This window comes from Macrotis lagotis, chromosome X (assembly GCF_037893015.1).
Source record: "Macrotis lagotis isolate mMagLag1 chromosome X, bilby.v1.9.chrom.fasta, whole genome shotgun sequence".
In the NCBI taxonomy this organism is placed as follows: Eukaryota; Metazoa; Chordata; class Mammalia; order Peramelemorphia; family Peramelidae; genus Macrotis; species Macrotis lagotis.
Genome location: NC_133666.1, coordinates 655,704,722 through 655,732,086, shown reverse-complemented (window position 1 = coordinate 655,732,086; position 27,365 = coordinate 655,704,722). Strand labels below are relative to the sequence as shown.

General features: G+C 43.5%; 1 protein-coding gene across 9 annotated transcripts in view; it reads right to left on the bottom strand.

Annotated features, from left to right (window-relative positions):
- ARHGEF18 (Rho/Rac guanine nucleotide exchange factor 18) overlaps positions 1-27,365 on the bottom strand; it is a 110,406-nt gene that overhangs the window by 50,524 nt on the left and 32,517 nt on the right. For 6 of the 9 annotated variants that reach the window (XM_074205139.1, XM_074205140.1, XM_074205136.1 and 3 more), the window contains 3 exons: positions 24,130-24,210; positions 23,631-23,736; positions 22,803-22,956 (listed from right to left, as the gene is read on the bottom strand). In XM_074205139.1, coding sequence (XP_074061240.1) covers positions 22,803-22,956; positions 23,631-23,736; positions 24,130-24,210 — 341 coding nt within the window. The remainder of the gene's footprint in view (positions 1-22,802; positions 22,957-23,630; positions 23,737-24,129; positions 24,211-27,365) is intronic. The other 3 variants (XM_074205141.1, XM_074205142.1, XM_074205137.1) reach the window with 2 other exon arrangements.

The window sequence follows — 27,365 nt, the reverse complement described above, 5'->3', positions numbered from 1 at the left end:
CTTTAGAGACACAGAATTAAACCCCATTTCAATTGACATGATGATGTTTGTCCTTCATTTTTGAAGATCACAACATCAGGGAGATGATGCCATGACAAGCACATGAACTGCATTTAAGAGGAGCAGCTAGGTGATGCAGTGGATAAAGTGCCTGGCCTAGAGTCAGATTCATTTTTCTGAGTTCAGATCTCTGGGCTCCAATACTTACTAGCTGTGGGACCCTGGGCAAGTCACTTAACCCTCTTTGCCTCAGTTTTCTTAGCCTCTCTTTCTCCTCTGGAGCTATCTGAGTCCAGTGGCCAGATAAGAATCAGGACAACTGGACATGGCCCATGGTTGTGAGGCAGTCTGGGTTAAGTGACTTGCCCAAGGTGACACAGCTAGTAAGTGTCAAGTGTCTGAGCCTGATTTGAACTCTCCAAGGCCAGTGCTCCATCCACTGTACCACTGAACTACCCTCTGACAAGTGAGATGACTGGCCCCAAGTGAGGGAGAGAGTAGGAAAGGCAGGAGGAAAAACTCAGGCCTCCTGGCTCTTCCTTCAAGTCTCTCAGCTACCCCCCCACAGTCACTTCACTAAAATCTCTCTCAAATGCAAGAATAGATGGTCTTTGTGACCATTCTACCTGATAGTTGCTATCAAACTGTTCTGTAAATGGAAAAATGGATTTCAGTCCAATATATCAATTTCTGAAAATAAACCAGTTTTCACATCAAAGCAGACAATCTGACAATTCTTTTTTGTTTGTTTGTTTTTAGGTTTTTGCATGGCAAATGGGATTAAGTGGCTTGCCCAAGGCCATACAGCTAGGATTTGAACTCGGGTACTCCTGACTCCAGAGACCATGCTCTATCCACTGCACCACCTAGTCCCACAAGCTGACAATCCTTACAGGTTTTTGTTCAGTCATTTCATTCATATCTCACTGTCTGTGACCCTATTTGGGGTTTTCTTGGAAAAGACACTGGAGTAGTTCACCATCTCCTTCTCTAGTTCACTTTACACATGAGGAAACTGAGGCAAAGAGGGTTAGGTGACTTGCCTTAAGTGGTCCCACTGCTAGTATTGTTGGGAGGCCAGAGATCTGAACTCAGGAAAATGAGTCTTTCTGACTCCAGACCAGGCACTTTATCCACTGCATCACCTAGCTGCTCCTCTTAATCATGACTCACATTTTTATAGTACTTTTAAAGGTTTGCAAAGGGCTTTACATCCATTAAGTCATTTGATCTTTTGAAATCAAATCTTTTGTAAATTAAATTGCATTATTCCCCCCATTTTTTCATTATTTAAGACACAAATCAAAATATCTGTCAAATTCTAAGTCTGGAAGTTGAAAACCAAGAAAAGGGAGAGATCCCAAAGAAGTGGCTGACCCTGCCTCAGCACCAAAGGCATGCCAGTCATGTGACAGGTGAACATTCCAGCATGTTGTCTGATGGCTCTTGTCCTGACAATTGTTGACTCTGTCATAACTAGAATTGCTACTTCTAACAGGAAAAAAAAAATGATCCTAGCATTTATGCCCCAGGAAATGTACAGGGCATCTCCCCAAGTGGACTTCTTGGGTAGAAGCTCATATAACTTCTCTATCAGAATAAAAAGGAAAAACAAAACTGTACATAGGGACATAAGGACTGTACAACTGGAGAGTTGGTCATATAAATGGATTCATAGGAAGTAAGACATGGGAAGTTGGTGTGACTTGCCCAGGGTCACACAGCAAGACAACCAAGGGCAAGTCGACCCAGGTTTTTCTGGCTCTGGGTGAAGCGCTGTCCAGTTCCTCAACCTCCTGAACTGACTGTGGGAAAAGTGCTAGATGGGGAGTGAGGAGAGAAATGGGATCAAATCTAGGCTCTGACACATATTGGAGGTGAGGCCTTGAGCAAATCATGTAACTTCTATGGATCCTAAAAAGAGATTGGTTTACGTATTTATGATGTGTCTTTGGGTGAGTCCCTTCACCTCTAAAACCTCCAGTTTCCTGCTCAGCTGGTTACAGGCTTGATCTCAAGGGCTACAGAAAAAGACTGACCACTGTAGTGTCACTAAGTCACCAGGGAGACCTCCACCAGTGAGACTCTGCAGAGTTACACCTAATGCCAATTAAAGTACCATCTTCCTCCTGGCCAGTCACATAAAGGAAAGGATAAGGATGAAAGCTGCCACCCAAACTCAGTGATCTGAAGGTAGGGACTGAGGAAAAAGGACTGGGTGCAATTATGAGCTATCATACTTAGAAGCCTTCACTCATCTAGAGTCTCAATCTCAGTAAAGTTCTTCAGAACATTTGAGGAGAACATGATCAGGAAAAGAACAAAGGAAGCAAGAGGCAGGCAGCAGGATGGAAGGAGGAACTGGCTCATGTCCACCCAACTCCCAAAGTTGGCCCGGCAATAGGAGTACAGGCAGATACACTCTTGTTCCCCCCTCCGTCCCCCCATTAGTGGAACTGGTCCAGTAGTTCTGGATAACAATTTGGAAGGCAGTAAGTAGAGACCAGGGTTTGAAGGCAAGCACTTGGACTGCAGAGCCACAGACCCAAACTAACAAGAGTCACTTAAGTGGAAATGCCCTTCAGTCTGGGGAATACCAATCCCAGAGGCTCAAGACAGAAAGATTCCACATATACAAAAATATTTATGGTAGCATTTCTATTGCAGCCAAGAATTAGTAACAACATGGTATCCACTAACATGGTTAAATAGCTGAATAAACAGCAGCTATGAATATTATATTATTGTCATTGTTTAAGAAATGACACACCTAGAAGAACAATTTACATGAGGGTCATAATAATGCAAAAGAAAGATCTGAAAATTCTGATTAATGTGGTTCTATATCATGACTTCAAAGGCCTTGATTGTGAAGCATGTCTTTCATCTTCAGGCAGAAAGGTCATAGTATCATAGATATCAAAGCTGGAAAAGCCCATTAGAGGCCATTGAGTCCAATCCTCTGAGATAAGAAACAGTCACAGAGATGTGAAGTCAGTCAATAACATTTATTAAGTGTGCACACCTGTTCTCAAGGAGCTTACAATCTAATGAGACAACAAGCAAATAATTATGTGCAAACAAGCTGCACACAAGAGGGAAAGCACTAGAATTAAGTAAGAGTGGCTGGGAAAGGCTTCCTGTACAAGGTAGGATTTTATCTTGGACCTGAAAGAAACCATGGAAGACAGAAGGTACAAGATGAGAAGAGCATTCCCGACATGGGGGGGGGGGGGGGGGGCAAAAGGAAATGTCCAGAACCAAGATTCTTGAAGTGGCCAGATCACTGGATTAAAGAATATTGGCTGGGAGTGAGGTAGAAAAGGACTAAAAAGGTAGAAGTCTAGTAACTCACCCAGGGTCACAAGGCTAGTAACTGAGGCAAGATCTGAACCCAGGTCTTTCAGACTCTAGACCAATGCTCTATCCATTACACCATAGGTATAAAATGAAGCTGATCATTTCATATATGGCCCATGTTTGGATTGGCTTTTCATAAGTATATAGTTAACCCTTTCACATCTCAAGAGTTAGGCTCGAGGAGTCCCCTGTCTGGAAAATTGTCAAGTAAAAATTTTGGGCCCTCCCTTCATACCAGAGAAGAAGTATAAATTATTATATTAAAAGATAAAATATGCTGACATTTTACAATTCTAAACATATATTCTAAGCATTTCTGAATTTCTAAACTTTTTTGTACCCTCTGTAACTTCTGCAAAACTCCCCAAAGTTTCCATTTAATTCCCTATGCAAACCTATGATATATCAAAACGATGATGGAAAAGTTGTGATGTGGAAGGCAGAACTATAGTTAACTTGCTACAAGGAAAGATTCTGTTAGGAGTTGCCCCAAAGGTGAGGAGGAAATCACTAGGAAGTAGGAGTGAGCACCTGGACTCAGACTCTATCTCTAGGCCTCAGTTTCTTTATAGAGGACCTCTAAGGTTCCTAAATCTTATGATCTTAGATAAGAAAGAGTAGAAAACAACAGAAGTGCAGTGACCTGGTTGTCACAAGACCCAGGCTCAAGTTTTAATACAGATACTAAACTGTCTAACTTAGGGTTAGGGGAAACTAACTGAGAAATTCTGTCAATGTCCCATTATAGTAACAGTAAAACATATTCAGAAATCTTTTAGTTATGACTCCCCCAGCCCCATCTCCATCTACAGCATCTAAGTCTGTCATTATTGTTAATGTAATTGTTAAAACTTCATTATATACCATAGGAACTAGCATTTTTTCTCTCGAAATACTAAAGGCAACGTGTGTGTGTGTGTGTGTGTGTGTGTGTGTGTGTGAGAGAGAGAGAGAGAGAGACACACACACAAGCATCTTGAACTTAAAAAAAACTCAAGTCTTAGAACCGGATTCTTAATAACCAGAAGGTACTTTTGAGGTCATTTGTTTCAACCTCCTCCCTGGCACAGGAATTTGCTTTGAAACTTTCCAAGTCTCTCCTAATTGACTTGGGTCTTTGTTTTTTTTTAATTACAGTAATTTCTTTCTAATACAAGCTACTACAAGAGGGTTGAGCCTAAACTATACCCAGCTTCCTCAAAACCAGAACCAACCGGCACAGCCCCACGGTTTTAGGGGAGATGTCTCCACAAGGCACAGCAAAACCCATCAGGGTCCCAAACAGGGGGTGCCGCCACTGGCCAGCCCGCCAGCCCAAGGGCCGGCTCGGCGCCTGGGGGAGGAAGGGCGGTAAAGGGCAGGGCGGGCAGCTCCCACTGCTGCGGCCGCGGCAACACCGTCCCTTCGGGCAGAGGGACCCAGACTTTTCATAGTGAGATTGTTAAAGTTTCCCGCCAGCGTTTGGAGGAGGAAAATCGTCCCGCCCGCCCCCCGCCTTTCTCCCTCATATTGTCAGCCATTAGCTTTGCTAACAAACCCTCTAAGCAATCACTTTTACCCACAATATTTACACTACGTTCCTACTTTTTTTTCCACACAGAAACGTCTAAATGAAGTCTTTTTTTTCATTCACCAAAAGCCCTCGGGGCTGGCCGGGCCCGGCTCCCCATCTACAGCGACCCCGGCGCGGGAAAGCCCTCTGCGCGCCCTGCTTGCCGGCAGCTGTCTGTGGGTCCGCGCCCCGTGTCCCCGCTTCCACCCGAGGAATCCCCTCGCCTCTTCCGTGGCTGCCAGTCTCCTCCCCGGCCCCTTCTCTCACCCACCCCGACTCTGAGCCCCTCCACGACCCCACACGGCGGGCTGCGCCCCCGAGTCCTCCGGGGTCCGGGCCGCCCCTGCCCCGCGGGACCCAACTTCGCATCCGCGCTCAACGCACCTTTCCTGGCCCCGACCCCTCCCCGCCTCCCGGGAGCCCGCGGCGCCCCCGAACTTGCTGCCCCCTCGGACCCCGGCCCCGGCCCCCGGGGGACTCACCAGGCCCCGCCGCGACCACGCGCGCCCCCGCCCCCGCCGACCCCCGGGATCCCGAGCGGCGACGGGCTCCGAGCCGGAAGCGGACGCCGGACCGCGCGCTCTGCGCAGGCGCCTGGCTCGCGGCGGGGGCGGGCCCGGGCCCACGTGACCGCTGCTGTCCCGGCGCCCCCGGGAGGCTCGCGCCGGTCTGTGGCCCCGGGGTCAGAGAGCTGGCGCCGCCCCTCCGGGGGGCGGGGCCGGCGGAGAGGTCAGAAGGGCGACTCCCAGAAGCCCGCGCGCTGGAGCCAAACACCCGAGCCCCTGCCCAGGCAGCCCAGCCCCCCGGACCTCGGGCAAGACAAATAAAGGATTAAACGACGCAGCCGCACGGCCCAGGGGCCCGGGAGAGGCCCTGCAGCCCCTCTGCCAAGGAAACCCCGCAGTCCGGGCAGAGAAACCCCCAGAGAGGAAAGCCCTGCGCTGGAGGCCAGGGGAGGGGGCGCCCCAGAGGGCTCAGGCCGGGGATGGGCTCGATTCTTAGTGGAAAACCTGTGCTTGCAGCTCTGCTACTATTAGCCAGCCAGTCCGTAGGCAGAGAGTCCTTCCCTGGGCCTGGCAGCACACGGTGAAAGCTGTGATCGTCCCTGGGGAAGGGGAGAGTGGTCTGTAGGTCCTGGAGATGATCCATTGAGGGAAAGCTTAATGAGTGATCCAGAAGGCAGAGGAGGAGGAGCACATACAGAAAATCCCCAAGGGAGACTGCCTATTCCAAAGAACAAGCAAGGTGGGAAAAGACTGGGGAGGTCCGAATGGGCCACGTGAAGAAGAGGGGCCTTCAAAAGCCGAACAACAAATTTTATGTCAGGTTAGATACCAGAGGCATCCTTCGGGAAAAGAGAGAGAAAGAAAATAATGTTTTAATAGGCTAGGAAATAACTGGGTACTAACTCCTCATTTCAGCTTTAGTTGTTCTGTTTTCAGTCCCATTCCTAATTGGTACAAAGGTCAAATACCCCTACAAAACTAAAAGAAAAGACAAAAATGAGAAAATCACACCCTAGGCAATCACAACAGTTTCAAGTCAGTGTACTAGAAGAAAAGATAAAAATGAGAAAATCACACCCTAAGCAATCACAACAATCCCAAGTCAGTGTACTAGAAGAAAAGATAAAAATGAGAAAATCACACTCCAAAGCAATCACAAGTTTCAAGCCAATGTACGTAAATTGTTGACTGAAAAAATGGAAAATGAACAAAGAACCGGATTCCACTCATCACTATTTTTTTTGGATGTTTAAGCTATCTGAATGAAGACCCAAGGGAGCTAATATTTTCACCTTGTCAAGGATTACATTCAAAAACTTATCCAATGATATCTTATTGTCTGACCTTGCTATCTCTTATACTTTATGTTTCTTCCTTAAGGATAGGATTTCTCTCTCATCACATTCAATTTGTTGTTTTTGTTTGTTTGTTTTGGTTTTTTTAGGTTTTTGCAAGGCAAATGGAGTTAAGTGGCTTGCCTAAGGCCACACAGCTAGGTAATTATTAAGTGTCTAAGGCCGAATTTAAAATCAGGTACTCCTGACTCCAGGGCTGGTGCTCTATCCACTGCACCACCTAGCTGCCCCATCACATTCAATTTGGATCAATGTATACCATGGAAACAATGTAAAGGCTGACAAATTGCCTTCTGTGGGGTGGGGGGAGGGAAGTAAGATGGGGGGAAATTGTAAAACTCAAAATAAATAAAATCTTTAAAAAAAACTTATCCAAAAAAGAAATCCACTGCAAAGTCTTCCTCTCATTCTTTCACAACTTCATGGACATCTAAGATAACATGAAACTGTGAGCCCCTTATTTGTAGGGACTATCTTTTGCCTCTTTTTTGAATCCTCAAAGCTTAGCAAGGTCTCTGATTCATAGCAGGCATCTGATGATGATGTTTGTCTTCCATTCTCAAAAAAGATCATAATATCCGGGAGGTGATGCCATGACAAGCACATGAGTGAGGGATCTGTGCTAAGTCACCATTCTCACTATCTCCTCCAGAACCATCTGGATCCAGAGACCAGATATGAATCAGGACAACTGGATATAAAGCAGTGAGGGTTAAGTGACTTGCCTAAGCATACCTCATTTTGTGGGCATAAATGTCCCTGCTGACATCTTTTATATCACTTCCCATGTACAGGTCACATATCTTTTATATCCCACTGACAAATCTCTACTTTGTCCTTCAGGTCACCCACAACTTTGATCTACTGTGGATAGAACATTTAACAAAAGGGAAAACAGAGTACAAATCCATTCTCAGATACTCACTTGCTGTGTCACTTAGCCTCAGTTTCCTCAATAATGAGAATATCATAGCATATGATAATAAGTCCTAGAGTTATTGCAAAGATAAAAATGAAATAATACATGTAAAGCCCTGAGCAAATTTTGTATTGTTACATAAAAGCTAGTTATTCCTAGTAGTATTAAATCACTCAGGTACCAGCCTAGAATCAAGGTTGTGGTCTATTAGAAATGGACTGCTTTTGATTCCTCCTTTTTGGTCATTTACTCATTTTCAGTCATGTCTGATTCTTTGTGATCTCATTTGGGGTTTTCTTAGCAAAGATACTGGAGTGGTTTGCCATTTGCTTCTCCAGTTTATTTTACAGATGAGGAAACTGAGTTAAACAAGGTTAAAAGACTTGCCCAGCTAGTTAGTCTGAGGTCGAATTTGAACTCAAGTTGAGTTTTCCCAACTTCTGGCCCAGCATATTATTTAGTTAGTTGTCTCTTTGATTTAATCTAACATATTCAGTACCAGCTGAATGAGATCATGGAATTAGGGACCAGAAAAAGAATCAAATTAAATAAGACATGGTCCCTGTCCTCACATCAACAGAAAGGTCAATGAAAAGAAAGATTCATGTCAATAGAATGTATGTATGCAAATATATATGTGTGTATATATATATATATATATATATATATATATACACACATATATATATATATATATAATATGTATTTGACTTGTACATGAGAAGTAGCATAAAAGTTGTCAGTAGGGACATTTCTGCCCAGAAAAGAGGTGGGCTAGTCATTTGCCAAGAGTGAAGGATCATAGATGGACATCTCCAAGTATTTCCCTGGTGTCCATGAAACTGTGAAAGAACAAGGAGAGCTTTTAGCTCTGAAGTGGGCTTCTCTAATGATGGTTTATATAAGAGAAAGAACAGCAATCTCCTAGGTCAAGGAAGATGGAGGGGGTTGTGGTCAACATAGTGGGAGGACAGAGGAGATTACATCATAGCTTTCTCATGGTTGGAAGTTTCAATCTACAGGAGTCATCTGCCCATAGCCAACCCTTACACACACACACACAGACACGTATGTACATATGTATGTGTAGTCTTCAATTAGGATATGAACTCCTAGAGAGCAAGGATTTACTCACTTTTCTATTGGTGTTCTCTCTGTTCCTCAGCACATAATTAAGACTTAATAGATGTTTTTTCATTCATTAACTCATTAATGCTTCACCATGCCCCCTGTGGTGGAGTAGAGCCTTAGGCTTTTCATTAATGATACGTTTGAGGTGCCAGACAAGAAAGTCAATAAGGGTGGGAATTATCCTTTCAGGCATTATGCGTGACTAATTATATATTAAGTTTAACTTGCCATTTGATCATTTTCTGTCTGTGGCAGATGGTAATAAACTGGGTTGAAATGTCTTTACTGGAAGGTCAGAGGGAGGAGCTGCTGCTGCTGCAGTACCAGGGGCAAGGCCAATTCTCCACCCCTAGCCCCCAAGCAGGGTTCTATATAGGGAGAGAAATCCCATCTCAAGTTATCTGGAGTTTATCTAGTATTTATACATTTGTACATATGCATGGGTATCCTCCCAGTGGAATGGAACTCTCTTCCATCTCTATAAGCTGAAGCTTAGCACAGAGTCTGGTCCTCAGTGGGCATGTCATCTAGTATTTGTTGACTTGATTAGAATTGGATCACAGAATATTAGAGTTGGAGGGGACCCTAGAGATCAGTGCCCTCATTTTAACTAAGAAGGAAAAGAAGAAGTTTTTTGGGGGGTGGGGAGCAGCTAGGTGATGTAGTAGATAGAGTGATGACCTTGGAATCAGGAGTACCTGAATTCAAATCTGACCTCAGACACTTAATAATTACCTAGCTGTGTGACCTTGGGCAAGTCACTTAACCCCATTGCCTTAAATAAATAAAATTAAAGAAAGAGCTCCAGATTTGGAGTCAGTGGACCTGAGTTCAAATCTTTGGACCAGTTACTTCACTCCTCTAGGTCTCTATTTCCTCACCTTAAAAACTCATTATCTGTGATCCTGTGTGGAAACTGAGGAAGATATATGTAGAAAAATGAGTAAATATGAGGTAAATATTTTGTATTTTGTGATGAGGCTCTATATCCAATGAACTAGTGGTGGCAGAACAGACTGGGCAGTCAATCAATTAAACAACCAATGGAGTTACCAAAAGAGTCAAAAGATAGTCCCTGCCCTCCAGGAGTTTACCATCTTGTGGGGAAGACAACAAGTAAACAAATATGTACCAACTAGTTATAGATAGGATAAATAGGAAATCATTAACAGAGAGAGGCACTGGAATGACGAAGAGTTGGGAAAGACTTCTTGTGCAAGGTGGGATTTTAATTGAGACTTAAAGGAAGCAAGGGACGACAGTAGTCAGTGTTCAGGAAGCAGTGCATTCTCAGGCATGAGGGGCAGCCAGAGAGAATGCCCAGAGGTGAGAGATGGAGGGACTTGTTAGTGGAACAGCCAGGAGGCCAGTGTCACTGGATCAAATAGTATGTATTAGGGAGTAAGGGGTAAGAAGACTGGAAAGGGAGGAGAGGAAAACACAGGATCTTTTGTTTGATCTTGGAGGTAATAGGGAACCTATGGAATTTTTTGAATAGGGAAGAGTCACAGTCAAAACTGCATTTTAGGAAAATCTTTTTGGTTGCTGAATGAAAGCTGGACTGGAGTGGGTAGAGGCTTGAGTCAGCAGATGATTGCAAGAGTAGTCCAGATGCAAGGTGATAAGGATCTGCACTAGAGCTATGGCAGTGTTAGAGAAGAGAAGGGGACCCATTGAAGAGATGTTGAACAAATAAGATTGACAGTTCTTGATAACTGATTGGATGTGGGATAATGGGGCTGAGAAATATCGAGGAATCCAGAATCACTCCTAGATCGTGAGCCTGGAGAACTAGAAGAATGGTGTTGCTCTCAAAAGAAGTTAGTGGGGATTTAGGGGAAAAGACAATGAGTTCCATTTTGGCCATGTTAAATTTGTCCACCAAACCTCAGTTCAAGATGCCTAAAAGACAATTGGAGATGCAAGTCTAGAAGATAGCAGAGAGGTTAGGACTGGATAAATTGATTTAAGAATTATCAGCATAGAGATAGTAAGTGAATAAAATTCAATTGTATTGTGGCAGAAAAAGAGAAAAGGACCCAAGAGAGAACACTGTGAGACATTTATGGTTAGATTGAGGGGATTGAGAAGGAGAGTTCTTATGGGTACAGGGAGAACCAATTAGAGAAAGGGGTCAAGGAGGAGAGAACAACAGTATCAAAGGCTGCACTTAGTCAGGATTGAGGATTGAGAAAAAAAGCATTGAATTTGGAAATTAAGAAATCATGGAAACTTTGGAGGGAACCATTTCAGTGGGATGATAAGGTCTGAAGCCAGATTGTAAAGGGTTAAGAAGGGAGAAAGGGGAGAAAATGGAAGCACCTATTGTAGAGAGCCTTTACAAGAATTTAATTATAAAGAGCTTAGAAGGATTATAATAGTAACTAAAATGGCTAGTAAAGAAGGTAAGATTTGAATCCAGGTCTTCTTGATTCTGAATCCCGTTTCTCCAATAGATTGCCCCCTCTGGGGCAGCTAGGTGGCTCAGTAGATAGAGCAACTGGCCCTGGAGTCAGGAGGACCTGAGTTTAAATCCAGCCTCAGACACTTAATAATTACTTGGCTGTATGATCTTGGACAATCACTTAACCCCATTGCCTGGCTAAAAAAAAAAAATACGTTGCCCCTTCTGTCATGCTCATTTTTCCTCTTACTCTTTTTACAAACTACTTCTCTACTGCCTACAAACACATCCATGTTTCCCCCATCCTCAAAAACTCCTCACTTGATGCTCCAGGCTGAGGATTTGCAGGGTTCAATCAGCAATATTATAAGGAGACTAAGGACTTTAGAGAAGAAGACAGTATAGAGTTGAATTAGTTCAACAAAGGGTCAAGATGGGGAAAAGAGAAGAGAATGGCTAGCACAGAAGAAATGGTTTGGGAGACAATTGAGCAGTTGAGGACTTGAAGACAACAGTGTGGATAAAGACTAGGATTTGGTAAAGAAAAGCAGAGGAAAAAGTAGAATGTCAGTAAATTATGTCCGATTCCCGAATTCTTGATTGTGAAAGTGATGCATTTGTGGCATGATGGCAAGATCAAGGATATGATCATCTTTGTGTATATGTTCTTGTTCAATCATTTCATTTGTGTCTGACTCTTCATGATTCCATTTTGGGGGTTTTCTTGGCAGAGATATTGCTGTGGTTTGCCATTTCCTTCTCCAGCTCCTTTTTAACAGATGAGGAAACTGAGACAAGTGACTTGCCCAGCATCACATAGTAGTAAGTGTCTGAAGGTAGATTTGAACTCATGAAGAAGAGTCTTCCTGATTCCAAACACAGTGTTCTATCTACTTCATTACCCACTTGCCCCTGGCTGAGGCCAATCAATCATTCACATTTATTAAGCAAGTGCCTATTATGTATCTGGCAAAATAGGCTAAGTACTGGAGATGCAAAAGGCAAAAGATATTCCCTTCCCTCATGGAACTCACAATCTAAAGGAGGGGACAGTCATGGAAAAGGAGTAGATTGAGGAACTGCTGAAGGTTTAGGGTGTTTGAAGGAGAGTCAATCTACATGCATAAGTTCCCTAGTATGAGGGCAGGAGTTGGAGAGTATGATGAGCTAGATACCTAACTCATTAATTAAGGAAGGAGGGGTTACCTGGTGGTATAAAGACAAGAGCTACCAGGATTTGGAGTGGATAGTAGAAAGGAGGAGGCACTGAGTGATGGAGATAGGGAGAAAATCTGGAGGTAGCAATGAGGAACAAGAAATATTCTCAACTCCCCTGCCTTGACCAGTGAGTCCAAGAAAAATGGGCTAAGATGCAACCAGTATTGAAAAGGGTGGCCAGGAAGACTGTGTCATCAGTGGAGAGCCAAGTTTCAGTAATAGAAGATGAAAGGAATGGGAGAGGAAAAGATTTAGATTGAAGGGAAGTTCATTGCTAATGCAACAGGAAGGAGACCCACTACCTCCCAGGCAAGTCCATTCCTTTTATGGATAAGAGTGCCAGGCCATGAGTCAGGAAGACCTGAGTTCAAATTTAGCTCCAGTCATTCACTAGTCATATAATCCTGGGCAAGTTATTTAACCCTGTTTGCCTCAGTTTCCTCATCTGTAAAATGAGCTGGAGAAGGAAATGGCAAATCATTCCAATACTTTGCCAAGAAATTCCCAAACAGGGTTGAAATGAATGAACAACAATGATTAAGACATTTGACATCCATCCTAAATTTATCTCTTTGAAACGTCTAACCTCTTGGACCAAACAGGACAAATTGCATACCTTATATGGAAATCTTTCAAATAATTCACAGGTATCATCTGCTCCCCCAAGTATTCTCCTCTTCAGACAAAACATTTCCCTCAAATGGTATTTATACAACTAGGACTTAAAACCCTTTACTGTCCTGTTTGCCTTCCTCCAATACTTAGAACTAAACACCAGGATGATAATCATCTTATACCTGGAAGTCATTCTTCCCTTAGCAGCCCAAGGTGACATCAGATTCCATAATAACTATCTCCTACTAAGGCACTCATATTCAGCTTGTGGTCTGCTGACATCTCCAAATGTGTTTCAGAAAGTCTACTGTCCATCCATGCCTCCCCCATCTTATACTTGGAAAGTTCAAATGTGGGAGTCTTATGAATCAGAGTCTGTTTCCTACTGACCTGGTGTAGTAAAGAGAGTGATGGACCTGGGATCAGATGGACCTGGGATCAGAAAGACCTGGGTTTAAATGCTGCCTCTGATACTAACTAACTATGACCAGGGACAAATGGCTTAACTTGTGGGATGCTCAATTTTCTTACTTGTAAAATGGGATTTAGATGAAATAGTAAAGGCAAGGTACTTTTGCCACTTTTTCCATAAATATCAGTGGTAATTAATATTCCAGTCCTAAATATAGGTCCTTAAAGTTTCTTAAGTAGACTTGAATTATCAAGTTCAAACTTGTTATTTTACAGAGGAGGAAAAGAGAAAATGGAGGCATAGAAGATTAAAGAAGGGACAGGATCTTTGCTTAGGGAGGGCAGGAAGTTCATAACTGTTAACAAAGAGAATGCAGAACTATTCATTGCTGAATATAATACAGTGGATATTTCTATCATGGATGGGTTATGGCCACCAGATCCTTTCTAACTCAAAGTCTGTGATCCTGGAGAAACTGAGACCCCCCAAAAGGGAAACAACTTCCTCAGTCAGAAAGCTAGGGTTCAAACTTCCCGTGGTTCTGTTTTCTCCCCAATAAGCATATGATCTTTGTACTGGAAAATGACTAACAGGTGAGTAAGGAGGTAATAAGAGATTATTGAGTTGCCCTTGATGAACCTGGGCCAGTTGAACTCCAACCTTGGATCCTGAGAGAACAAGGAGATGGAGATGGGCTGGGCCACTGTTGGTGACATCTTAAACATCATAGAAAATGGGAGAGAAGAACCACAAGATTGGAGAAAGGTAAATGCACCAGTGGGGAGTGGCAGGGGAAGGAAAGAAAAGAATCCCAATTTCTGAGAAAATTCTAGAATTGATCATCAAAGAGATGGTTGGCAGAGGTCTGGAAAGGAAAGCAGTGATTATCAAGGACCAGTATGGTAGATGCAAGTAAAGATTGGGTGAGAATAACTTCATTTTCTTTTTTTTTTTATGATGTCATTTTTAAGATAGATGGAAGAAAAACTTTTATATCACTGATATAACTTACCTAGATTTTCAGCAAAGTTTTTTGTTTTTAGGTTTTTGCAAGGCAATGGGGTTAAGTGGCTTGCTCAAGGCCACACAGCTAGGTAATTATTAAGTGTCTGAGGTCAGATTTGAACTCAGGTACGCCTGACTCCAGGGCCAGTGCTCTCTAGGTGCACAGGGCCTGTGCCACCTAGCCACCCCTTCAGCAAAGTTTTGATAAGATATCACATACCATTCTTCTGGAGAAAATGGAGAGATATGGATTAGATGACAGATCCAGAGCTGACCAGATGACCAAATTCAGAGTAGTTATTAGTGGTCCAATGTCAACAAGACAAAAGGTCTCCAATGGAGTGTCCCAGGGATTAGTGCTTTTTAATATTTTTTTATCAGTGACTTGGATAAAAATATTATGCTTTGTAGATGGCCCAGAGCTTTAATAGGAGAGTCACTGGATGACAATAAGAAGCCAAAAGGATATTGCCAGGTTAGAACACCAAGTTGAAGCTAATAAAATTATGTCCAATTGGATAAATGTAAATAAAGATTTGGAGTTGGTACAAAAATCATCTTCCCAATACAAGACCGGAGAGGCATGGTGAGATAATGACTGTCCAGAGAAAGATGGACTGCAAGCTCAATATGAGTTATCATTGGAATGTAGCAATCAAACAAATAATTCACTCTTAGACTTTGTTGGGAGGCATAATTTCCAGAATGTAGGAATGTCGGCCCCACTGTGTTAGACATTAGCAAGAGTTTTGCTTTCATTTCTGTGCATACAATTTAAGAAGGAGGCAGATAAGATCGAAAGGGTCCAGAGGAGGGTGACAAAGATGGCCAAGGGATTTGAATCCATGATATATGAGGCTCAGTTGAAGGAACTGGGAATCTTAAGCTGAAGAAAAACAGACTCAAGAGTTATGTGATAGGGTCTTCAAGTATTTTCCATGTTAAAAGGAAGGAGAAGCCCAGCAACCACTTGCTGAGTGTGATACAGTGGATATTTCTATCATGGATGGGTTATGGCTACGAGATCCTTTCTAACTCAAAGTCTGTGATCCTGGGGAAACTGAGTCCCCCCAAAAGGGAAACAACTTCCTCAGTCAGAAAGCTAGGGTTCAAACTTGTAGACCAGATTGTCCCAGTTATTAACTTCCTTTGGTTTTTTTTGTTTGTTTGTTTGTTTTGAAGGAAACCTTGGCCACCTAGTTTTAATCTAGTAAGAAGGAACAGGGGTGGCTAGGTGGTGCGGTGGATAGAGCACAGGCCCTGGAGTCAAGATTACCTGAATTCAAATCCAGCCTCAGACACTTAATAATTACCTAGCTGTGTGGCCTTGGGCAAGCCACTTAACCCCATTGCCTAGCAAAAACTGAAAAGAAAAAAAAAAGGAACAGGATTCTCTAACAAACATTTTTATAAATATATTACATTATAGTTGGTTTTCTTTTTTATCCTATGCCTTTTATTCAATGTATTTGAACAACATGATTCACAGGACTGCCAAAAGCATCCATTACCCAAAAAGAGTTAAAAAAATAAACAAACAAAACCCAACCTATTCTAAGCCAATATCAGACTGCCTTCTCCCCAAAGGGCCTTGCCTGGACAAGAAGGCAGCCGGCAGGGGACTTTCCCCTGCTCTGTCCTCTAGAGCTGCCAGACTTATAAGACTGTATAAGAAACTAGCTTTTCCAGTCTTCTTTCATACTATTCTCCTTCTTACTTCCCCAATGCCAGTCAAACCCATACAAGATGTTCTCTCTCCACTCTGGGGGTCTTTACACACTTCTAAATGCCCCCTACCCTGAATCTCCCCATCTTTATATCTCTGCCTAGCTTCCTGAATGCTCCACTCAAGAGAGGTATTGTTCACGAGAATGCCCTGCTTGCAAGGCCTTTCCAGGTTCCCAGAGCTTTTGGGAACTTCTACTCCATGAAAATGCTTTCTCTAGATAGAATTTAAGCTCTATGAGGACAGGCAGAGTTTCATTTTTGTCTTTGTTATGCCTGGTGTTTAGCTCATAGTAGAAACGTAATAAATGGTTATTGATCACAATATGCTTCCTATTTGCTAATGTTCCTGCTGTTTACCCTGGCAAAATGTCCTTGAGGGCAGGAAGTCTCTCAGTTGTGTTTTAGTATCTTATCTTTGTCTTAGTATCTTCAGTCTGGCACTGTGTCTGACAAATAAATAGAGGTATTGTGGGATACTTAATAAATCCCGGTTGAGATGTGTACATGATGTTTGATCCAGTAGGAAACTCCTTAGGGACAAGGACTCTTTCATCCTTGTTTTTGTATCCTCAAGATAGCAGAGCCCAGTAGATGTTTAAGAAATATTCTTCGAGTCTTACTAGCTTTAAGGTTTACAAAATACCTTTTGCAAATATTATTTTGTTTGATCCTCACTGGAAAGGAAGTGCTGCCATTAATTCCACTTTATAGGTCGGGAAACTGAATGCTGCCATTAATTCCATTTTACAGATGGGGAAAACTGAGGCAAAGGTTAAATGACTTGCCCAGGGTCACAGAGTTAGTAATGTTTGTTCTTCATTCTCAAAGAAGACCTTGACATCAAGGGAGATGATGTCATGATAAGCACATGAATTGGATTTGAGTGAGGGGTTGCTACGCTAAGAGATCAGCCTCACTTTCTCCTCCAGAGGCATCTGAATCCAGTGGTTAGATAGGAATCAGGACATCTGGAGATGATCTGGATTGCAAGGCAGTCAGGGTTAAATGACTTGCCCAAGGTTACACAGCTAGTAAATGTCTGAGCCTGGATTCGAACTCCTGTCCTCCTGACTACAAGGCCAGTTCTCGATCCACTGCATCACCTAGTAACTATCTGAGGCAGGAACCAAACAGAGGGCTTCCAAATTCTACCAAGTGGAATGTTCTCTCCTTGGAGCCACTAGAGTTGCTTAGATTTAGTGTTGGAAGGGACCTTCAAAGTTATCTTTTTCCTACCCTATTGTTTTATAGATAAAGGAGGCTAAGTGACTTTGCCCAGGTTCTCATGTTTGCTGAATAGATTTGAAAGATTTTTCCTTCTAGCTTATGAAAACTCAGTTCTGGTTGAGTCCTGGACCACAGTTATATCTAGAAGAGTGGGAATATCTCTCTACTCTGCCTTCCCTCTTTCCTCTTTTCCTCTCTCCTTTCTTTTCCCTCTTCTTATCCCTTCTCTCTTCCCTTATCCCTCTCTCCTTTCCCCTTTCTTTCCTCTTCCTTCCTTTCCTTTCTCCCCTCTTTCTTATCTCTTCTTTTTCCTCTTCCTTCTCTTCCCCTCTCCTTTCTCCTCAATTCTCCTCTCTCTTTTTTTTAGGGTTTTTTTTTTTTGCAAGGCATACAGGGTTAAGTGGCTTGCCCGAGGCCACACAGCTAGGTAATTATTAAGTGTCTGACACCAGATTTGAACCCAGGTACTCCTGACTCCAGGGCCGCTGCTTTATCTACTGGGCCACCTAGCTGCCCCTATTCTCCTCTCTTCTTTCCCCTCTTTTCTCCCTCTCTCCCTTTTCTCCTCTCTTTCTTCTCTGTCCCCCCTCTCTCTCTCTCCCTATGCTCCCCTCTCCCCTCCCTTCCCAAACCCTTACCAATCTGGGCAACAATAATAAAACCAACCAAGCTGGTATAGTTCCACCTAGAGCTGTGCCTGCCACCTATTGACTTAAGGAGTTGAACGCCCCAGGCAATATTTTGCTAAATAAATCACCACAGAGATTTGTGTGTGTGTGAAGAGAGGCTGAGATTTCAGGCCCATTGACAGTACTAATAGCAAAGGACAGACCCAGATCTCAATGACATCCCCTCCAGTTCTAGACCTTCCTGCACCTCAGTTTCCTCATCTGTAAAATGATGGCCTCTGAGGTCCCTTCCAAGTCTAGAGCTGTGGGCTTACAATATTTCTCTGGCCCTTGGGCATAAAAAGGGCCCTCTGAAAGAAGATGATATCCTAAGTCTTAAAGAGGAGCCGTTGATTGATGCTTTTGTAATACAGCAGCTGCTCAAGGGAAAAAAAATCGGTTCATAGTAGGTCAAAAACAGTCACCCATCTTCCAAGAAAGTCTACCTAGAGGCACATGTGGGCTGAGCCAAGTTTTGAGGAATCCCAGAAGAGGATGACCAAAAAGGAAAGTAGAGAAGGAACTGGCCAAGCATGGGGCAGGCTGGACCTGATGGAGGACAGAGGACAGCCCTGGTGGCTTTCCTGGGGATCTGTCTGGGACCTTCTGTAGGTTTGCTCATCTCCTTTCCTGGAGGCCTTCCCACAATTTCCCATTCTAGCTGGAATGCCTGTCTTATTTATCACAGCCATCCTAGGCAAGCTGCCAAAGCCTTCCCTTTGATTTTTCCAGGCAGCTTCCTTCTATCAGAAAGAAAGATGACACAGAGTTTTGAACTTCAAAAAGCTCTAGCCCAATCTCAAGGGTTTTTTTTTTAAATTTATCCATTCAGCTTCTGATTTCTTTAGATCCCTATTGTCTTAGAGACAGAAGAACCTCACACTGGACCTCTTCTCAAAATCATGTTGGTAAGTGAATCAAAGAAAATATATAGAATTGTAAGGAGAACCAACTATATTGAAATATGGCTCTCAGACTATTCAAATTACACAAATTCATGGATTCCAACATAAGACAGAACAGGCAGCCTGGGGTCAGAAAGACCTGAGTTCAAATTTGATATCAGATATTTATAAGTTATATGACCCCAGGGCCAGTTATTTAATCTCTGCTTGCCTTAGTTTCTTTAAATGGAAAATGGGGTAATAATAGCATCTATTTCCCAGGGTGGTTGTAAGAATCAAATCAGATGAAAGGAAAGAAAGAAGGGAGGGAGGAAGGAAGGAAGAAAGAAAGAAAAGAAAGAAGGAATAAAAAAGAAGAAAGAAATAAGGAAGAAAGAAAACAAAAAAGAAGAAAAAAGAAAAAGAACAAAAGAAAAAGAAAAAAAGAAAGAAAGAAGGAAGGAAGGAAGGAAGGAAGGAAGGAAGAAAAGGGAGGAAGAAAGAGAGAAAGAAGGATGGAAGGAAGGACCTTAGAGTAGTGTCTGATATATAATAGGTACTATATAAATGCTTATTTCCTTCCTCACTTTCCACTCTCCTCCTGGGAGATAAGCACTATTATTATTTCTATTTTATAGATAAGGAAACTGAGGCAAAGAGAGGTTAAGTTGACTTGGCCAGAGTCACACAGTGTTTGAGGCCTGATTTGAACCCAGGTCTTCCAAATTCACCATCCAACACCCTCTCAGTGGTAGGTACCTTTTATCTGTCTGTCCATGTTAAATACAGCCTGGTAAAGTCACAGCCCATCTGGACAGAAAATAAGCTTGATTTAAGACAGGAGACTCCTCTCTCCTCCAACAATGTCTGTTTAAGGAATTATTGTTGTCTTCATGATACACCACACACACACAGCTGAGAGCCGGAGATAATACCACCACCTGGGCGCCCTGGGATCCATCTAAGGCCTTTGCGTAAATAGGAGAAGCTTGTTTATGTAAAGGACTTAATTTAAGTCCAGCACCTAGGGCAGGGCCCCGCCTGGGAGTTAGTCTTAGGGGAGGGGACCCAGAACAGTTCCGGAGGAAGTCAAGAGAGAACCAGAAGTAAAGTGAATCTAAGACCTGTTATCTGGGGTTATATAGTTAACCATTAACCGAGGCAGAGTTTGCCTTCAGATATTCCTAACCCCAAGTTCAAGGCTCTATCCAAGAGGCCACACTGCCTCTCAAGATAAACACCCAAATAGGTTAAATCACCTGCAATATAGCCTCACCTCTAAGGTTCCAGAGATAAGTCTTTAAACTGTAAACCATAGGGTGTCCTTCCCTTCTCTCCCTTATAAACACACACACCCCAAGAATTTCACCTCAGTTCCCATAAACCTCTAGAGGTAGAAACACTGAATCAAAATGACAAGAGATATTGTTTGTATCACCCAAGTGAGCCCAGTGTTCTGGTACAACAGAAACTGCCTTAGGCTCTCCAAGCTGCCAATGTTTTTCCATTCCTACCAGGAAACAGCTAGGCTTTGGACCCCAACCAACTCTTCCAATTAACTCAGCACCACTCAATCCGGGCATGGCCCAATGGGCTGTCCACTCAACCCTGGCCAGCCAAGGAGGGTGTCTGAATTGTCAGACAGGACCTCTGCCCGGGTTTGCCTCACCTCCGCTGGGGCAACCAATGAGTGACATGGATAAGGTTGTACTTCAGCAAGTATCTTCTCAATTTTCTCTCTCCCTCCTTCTATGAGCTGGTGCCTGACCTGTTCTCTATCAGGCTCCATCATTCTCTAGACTGGGAGGCTAGGGTCACACTGAGGCTTACCCAAGAAGAAGGGAACTCCTGAAGGACCCTAAGGAAGAACCCTACTGGCCTCCAAGCAGACACAGCACTTAGTTCCACTAATAGGAGAAAACTCTCTCCCAAGAACACATAAGTACTCCAATTCCTAGTCACAATCCTGATGATGGATCAGGAACTGGCAGGGATCTCAGATGTATGCTCTGAGGCCATCTAATCCAACCGCCATGTTTTGTCATGGAAAAAAAAATGCTTCAAAGAAGTGAGAGAATTTGCTTAACATTGGTCTCACAAGTGGTAAATGGCAAATGGGTGGGCAATGCACTAGACCTCCAGTCAAGAAGACCTGAATGCAAATCTTACTTCAGATACATCCTAGCTGTGAGAATCTGGGCAAGTCATTTAACCTCTGCCTCAGTTTCCTCATCTCTAAAATGCAGATAAAAGCCTCTACCTCCTAGTGTTATTTTGAAAATCAAACTAAATAATTTTTGCAAAGGATTTTGTAAACTTTAAGTTCTCCTAGACTACTTGCTCTTCCACTTCATCTACTGACCTAATTTCCTTAAAGTTCCAACTAAAATTCCTTCTTTTACTGGGAATCTTCTTCTAAGCTCCTCCTTCTAGAGCCTTCTCTGTAAATTGCTTCCTATTTTCCCCTGTATAGAGCTTGCTTTGTGTATATCTATCTATCTATCTATAAATATTTTGCATGTTTTCTCCCTGTTTAAATTGTAAGTTCCTTGAGGGCAGGAACTTTGCCTATGGGAGTAAATGTTTCATTATTGATAGAAATAGAACCAGCTTCCTTATCCTCCTTCCCCAAATCTCGTTTTCAAAGTTGAGTTTTAATCTGACCTCTCATTTTGGTCCTTGAGAGAGCACTCTATCCCCTCTAAGAAGGCAGTAGAAGAGATTTTTCAGAATAGCCATCAAGGAAATGGCAAATATTTATACTAGTCATAAAAGAAGGCTCCTTTCTCTGCAGGGAAGTCACTGGGTCTCTGTTTGCTTTAGTGTTCTCATCTGTAAAATGGAGATGATGATAGCACTCACTTTCCAGGGTTGTTGTGAGGATCAAATGAGATATTATTTATAAAGTGTTTAGCACAGAGCCTCATCTATAGTAGGTATTTGATAAATGCTTATTTTCCTCCTTCCTTCCTCTGTATGTATATTCCTGGCCAAATGAATGCCACAGGTAGAAGATCTGACTCTGACCCCTCCCCATTCTCTTTTTTTTTCTTTTTCTTTTGCAAGGTAATGAGGTTAAGTGACTTGCTCAAGGTCACACAGCTAGGTAATTACTAAATGTCTGAGGCTGAATTTGAACTCAGGTCCTCCTGACTCCAGGGCTGGTGCTCAATCCATTGCACTGCCTAGCTGCCCCGACCCCTCCCTAGTCTGCCCCTACCCCAGCCCAGTTAGATTTCACAAAGTACTATGTTTAGACCATTGAACTTGTGTCTGAATCTTCATGACCCCATTTGGGATTTTCCTGGCAAAGATACTGGGATGGTTTGCTATTTTCTTTTTCAGCTCATTTCACAGATGAGGAAACTGAGGCAAATAGGGTGCTGAGACTCATCCAGGGTCACCCAGTAGATTTGAATTCAGGATAGAGTCTTCCTGATTCTAGGCCCAACATTTTAGACAGATCTCTGCTTCAGAATGCAGCCTTTTCCCACTAAACTCCTTTGCCTGACTTTGGAAGCTCATGAAATCAGTCTTTAGGGAAAATAAAGAGAATAGATCTGGGCCAATAGACTTAGCAAGAGGGAACTGATGGGGGGTGGTGGAGAAGAGTGAGCTGGGGCAGCCTTGCATTGGTGACCCCAGGCAGGTGAGACAAGCAGAGCCAGAGAGGTGAGTGATGGAGAACAATTTGGAAGGGCAGCCAGCTGGGGAAGGGATGGGAAGGGTTGTGGGGGAATTGAAGGTTGGGGGAAAGGAGATGAGCCTGGGGAGCCAAAGGCAGCCAGTCCTGTGGAAGGCCAGCCAGTGGTACTCACTTAAGCATTGCAGCCCATTCCGACTGAGCAAAGGTTTGCCACACAGGGAGCAGTTGATGCAGCTGGAGAAAGTCCCTGGCACTAACTGGTGACCATTTATGCTTTTCCATTTTTCCCTCGGCTCTATCTCTTTCTGTTGCTCTTTGTTCTTACCCTGAGAAAGAAGGAAGGAAGGTCTTAGAGCTGATCAGAGAAACCTCGTTTTAGAGCTGCCTTTGTTTTACAAATGGAGAAACTAAGGAAGCTGATGGAGTGGTAGATAGAATGCTGAGTCTGAATTCAGGAAGACCTGGGTTCAGATTTATGGGAGGAGCCCTTTAAGTCATCCTGCATCATGGATATATTATGTAATTTCCTACTTTCTAATAAATTTTGAGCCAGAGGGGACTTGAGAGGCCATTTCAACTCTTTCATTTTACAGATGAAGATACCGGAGCCCAGACAGTCTGTGACTTGCTCAGAATCAGACAGAGCTAGGATTTGAATCCAGGTCCCTGGACTTTAGATACAGAACTGCTTATATTGGATCACAATGAGAACAGTCTTAGCAGAGAACAGGGCCCTGAGGGGAGAAAATATCCACTGGACAGAAGCCTCAGCAGACCCTTGGGGTGCTTTCTGGAGAAGGTGGGGATTAGGGGTATGGGGTGAGGGTGTATGGGAGGACTGGGCAGCTCCTCTCTGATTCCCTGATCCTGGCCAGCTCCCATCAGAACCTGGACAGCTCATGCCCAGTTCTGGCTAGCACATTCCTAGCTATGGCCAGCATACTCCCAATTGACACCCAGTTCCAGCATGATAGAGCCAGGCTTCCCCACCCATCCTCACCTTATCCTTCTGCCAGGAGCCAGTCACTCGACTTCTCAGGTTGCTCAGCCTCCTCTTCACCTTGGTTCCCTTTTCACTCTTTTCACTCTTCCCATCATCTTCCTTCCTGAAGCGGGATCCCCAACAGAGTCCAGGTCAGGGGATCAGAAAATCCCAGGAGGCTCAGGCCAGGGATATTTGGGTTGGTTCAGCCTCTCAGATTCTTGGCTGGGTCCATTTCTCTACTCCTAGATCCTGGGACCAGGGCCCATAGGCTCTCCCCAAAGCCCATTAGAACAGCACATTCCTATTCCCTAAAGCTGGTGGGTGCTTCACCTCCCTCTTCCCATGTCCTTGATTGGAGCTTCTTGTGATAGCAGGCTCATCCCCAAGAACATTCTCCCCAAGACCTCCCAAGCTGCAAAGCCAGCTGTGAATTACTGCCATTAGCACTGGCCTCCTCCTGGGAGTCCTTCCCAAGCCTGGTGCCAGATCTCTCCCCACTCCCCCACATACTCACTCATTGGACAGGAACTCAAACCAAGTTATGTTCTGCTGGGAATCCCTGGGGCCATCCCCTAAGTGAGCCCTTTGCTTCGCCCTGTGCAGGTCAAATAGAATAGCTCAGCGTAGCCCCTTTTAAGGAAAGCCTTAGATTCCAGCAGTCTTGGGCAACATCGCTCTGGTCATCATCTCTCTGGTTCTGCTGCATACCTCTACGCACAGACTAGGGCTCTCCAGATGTTCAGTAGCCTTTTCCAGCAGGCAGGACCCCTATATCTTTCCATTTGTTCAAGCTTGGGCTGCCTGACACCTCCTCTTCTTCCCCACTTAGAGACTCCCTATCCTCCTTACCCTCTTCTTCTGAATCTCAGGACTTTATCTCCATGCCTCAGCTGCCTTTACCATGGAACTTCCCTCAGTGCCTGGCATCTCCTCTGCTCCTAAAGCCCTCTCACCCTGGAGCATCCCTCTGTCATGCCAGTTCTCTTCCCCAGTGGCCAATTCCTCCCAGGAGCTGCCATTTTGGGAAGGAGCCCAGTCTGGCCAACCTTCATTCCCCTCCTGGCTCTACTTTTGACTTTCTGACCTTCCATACTATGCCCCCATGGAGATACCTTTCCTGCCTACCTAACTCCCTATTGTATATTTTCTGCTATTAAGATTTTTTTCATTTTTGCAAGGCAATGGGGTTAAGTGACTTGCCCAAGGTCACACAACTGGGTAATTATTAAATGTCTGAGGCTGGATTTGAACTCAAGTCCTCCTGACTCCAGGGCTAGTGTTCCATCCACTGTGCCACCTACTGCCCCTCTCCCATTAGGATGTAAGCTCCTTGAGGGCATTTAATAAAGTTTAATAAATGTTCATTGCCTTGCTTTGCTAAGTCTCTGATACACCATTCGAACTGCCAACAACTGCTCTCTCCATCGAAAAAAGTAGAACTAGTATTGGACTTGTAGTCAGAAGACCTGGGTTCAAATCTCAGTTCTGCTACCTATTCTCTCTTTGAAGGGAAATTGTCCAATCTTTCTGGGCCCTGATTTCCTCAGATGTAAAACTGACCAGGTCCCCTGTATGCTAGAATTCTGACAATAAGACCCCACTGATCCTTCAAGGCCTATCATGTTCTGTTACTTCCTCTTTTCTAATACCAGGGAACCCAGCTGAGTTCTAAATTCTCTAGCCTCCCATTCCAAGAAAGCTCTCATCTCCCAGCCATACGAACCTTCTGGGCATTCCCAGATCTCTTCCTGCCCTCTCCAGACCCCATGCATTTGTTAAGATTGTGTTTCCTGCATGCCGTGCACCCCATATTCATCTCTGCCTGCCCAATTCCTCTTCTTTCAAGGCCCAGCTCAGGTACCATGTCCTCCATGAAGCCTTTCCTGATTCCCGTCAGCTAAAGATCTTTTTTTCCTCTTCCAATGTTCCCAAAACCCTTTGTCTGGATCTCTCCTAGATCCCCAAGGATACTTTCCTTGTGGGCTAAGCTTATCCCTGTAAGGGACTTAATTCACAGAAGACATCTCTGTATTCAAGTCCTTATCTCAGAGGAGGCACTTATTAAATATTTACTGAAATGGAAACAACCACAAAAAATTTAAAATGAATGTTACAAATCCATAATGAACTACTAACATGGAAATGTTTTGCATTACTATATCTGAATAACCTATATCAAATTACTTGCCATCTCAATGGGGGGGTGGAGAATTTGGAATTCAGAAATTTTGAAAAGTGAATTTAAACAATTGTTTTTACATGTAATCAGGGAAAAATTAAATATTCAATTTTAAAAAACCCATTATGAACAAACATGACTCAAAAGTAAAGATATAAGAAGACACTCCTATTCATTCTTCAGCAATGGGGGAAAGTCCACAAAGGTGCAACTTTTTGCAACTTGTGCAACTTTTTGGACTTTTTTGATGTGTTGATTAGTTTTGTCTTTTTCTCTTTAAAAACACTGTTATAGGGGCTGACTCTAAGGAGGGAAGGGAAGAGTCCTGGGGAAATTATAAAGAGAGAAATACAAGACATCCATAAAAATTATTTTTTCAAAAAAGAAAGAAAAATGGTTGAATAGAACTGAAATCCAATTTTGATATTCTAGAGCCATACAAAAAATGGTGGATTCAGAGTCAAGGGATCTGATGTCAAAATTTCAACTTTACTGCTTGTCCTTCACCTCTACAATCCTTAGTTTCCTCAGATGTAAAATGATGAGGTTGGGCCAGATGGTGCCTAAGGTCTATTTCAGATCTAAATGTGCATTCCCTATAAGACTTTCCATATGTCTAGATGACTCCAACCTACAGGGAGCAATTTCCCCTTTTCTGAAATCCAGAGTTCAACCCTGTAAACTAACTTCTGATCATAGATTACAAATGCTCTCTAATTGTTTTATATAGGTTTATAGTGATTTGGAACTGGAAGGGAAAACTGGGAATTTTTGCAACTGGGAAAACTGAGGCCCACAGAAGGGATTTGCCTAGGGTCACTCATAGAGATAGAACTCAAGATGTTCAATTATAAATACTGACTAGGTACATCCAAGTCACCCTAGGTGACAGGGACTTACAGGGTCTAGAGATGGAGGAGATCTGACCCTCTCAATGTAGTTTGATGAGATAAGACACATCTATAGAAACCAATAACATTATGAGACCCTAGGTGAATAAATTCCAAATAATTGGCATCAGCAGGTATTAGGAAGACAATTGCTAAGGATGGGCTTCATCCTGGAAGGGCTTCAGGGAGGAGGTGAGTCTAGAGAGCTGAGCTACAACGTGAAGAGGTAGAGAGGAATGAGGAAGAGATCCCAAGTGGAGTGACTATAACGAGCAGAGGCACGTGCGTGAGCCATGCAATGAGAAGACCAATCTGGTCTGTGACCCCAGAACCCTAGGCTGGCACCCAGGGAAAATGTGCTGGGCCGACGTTGGCCAGATGAACAATAAGGTCCCTTTGAGCTCTAACTAGATGATTCCATGTTGTGATTTGGAGACAGAAATCACAGGATGTTAAAGCTGGAAGGGGTCTTGGAATCATTCAGCCCAAACCCCTTGTTTTACAGATGGGAAAACTGAGATCCAGAGAGGGGAAGGGACCTACCACAGCACACACACACACACACACACACACACACACACATTGGTTGAGCTGAGAAGCTGAGATTTGACTCCAAGTCTCTTGGCTCCAAGTCTCAGCATCCTTTCCATTGCATTCTGCTAACCATAGCTCAGAAAACAA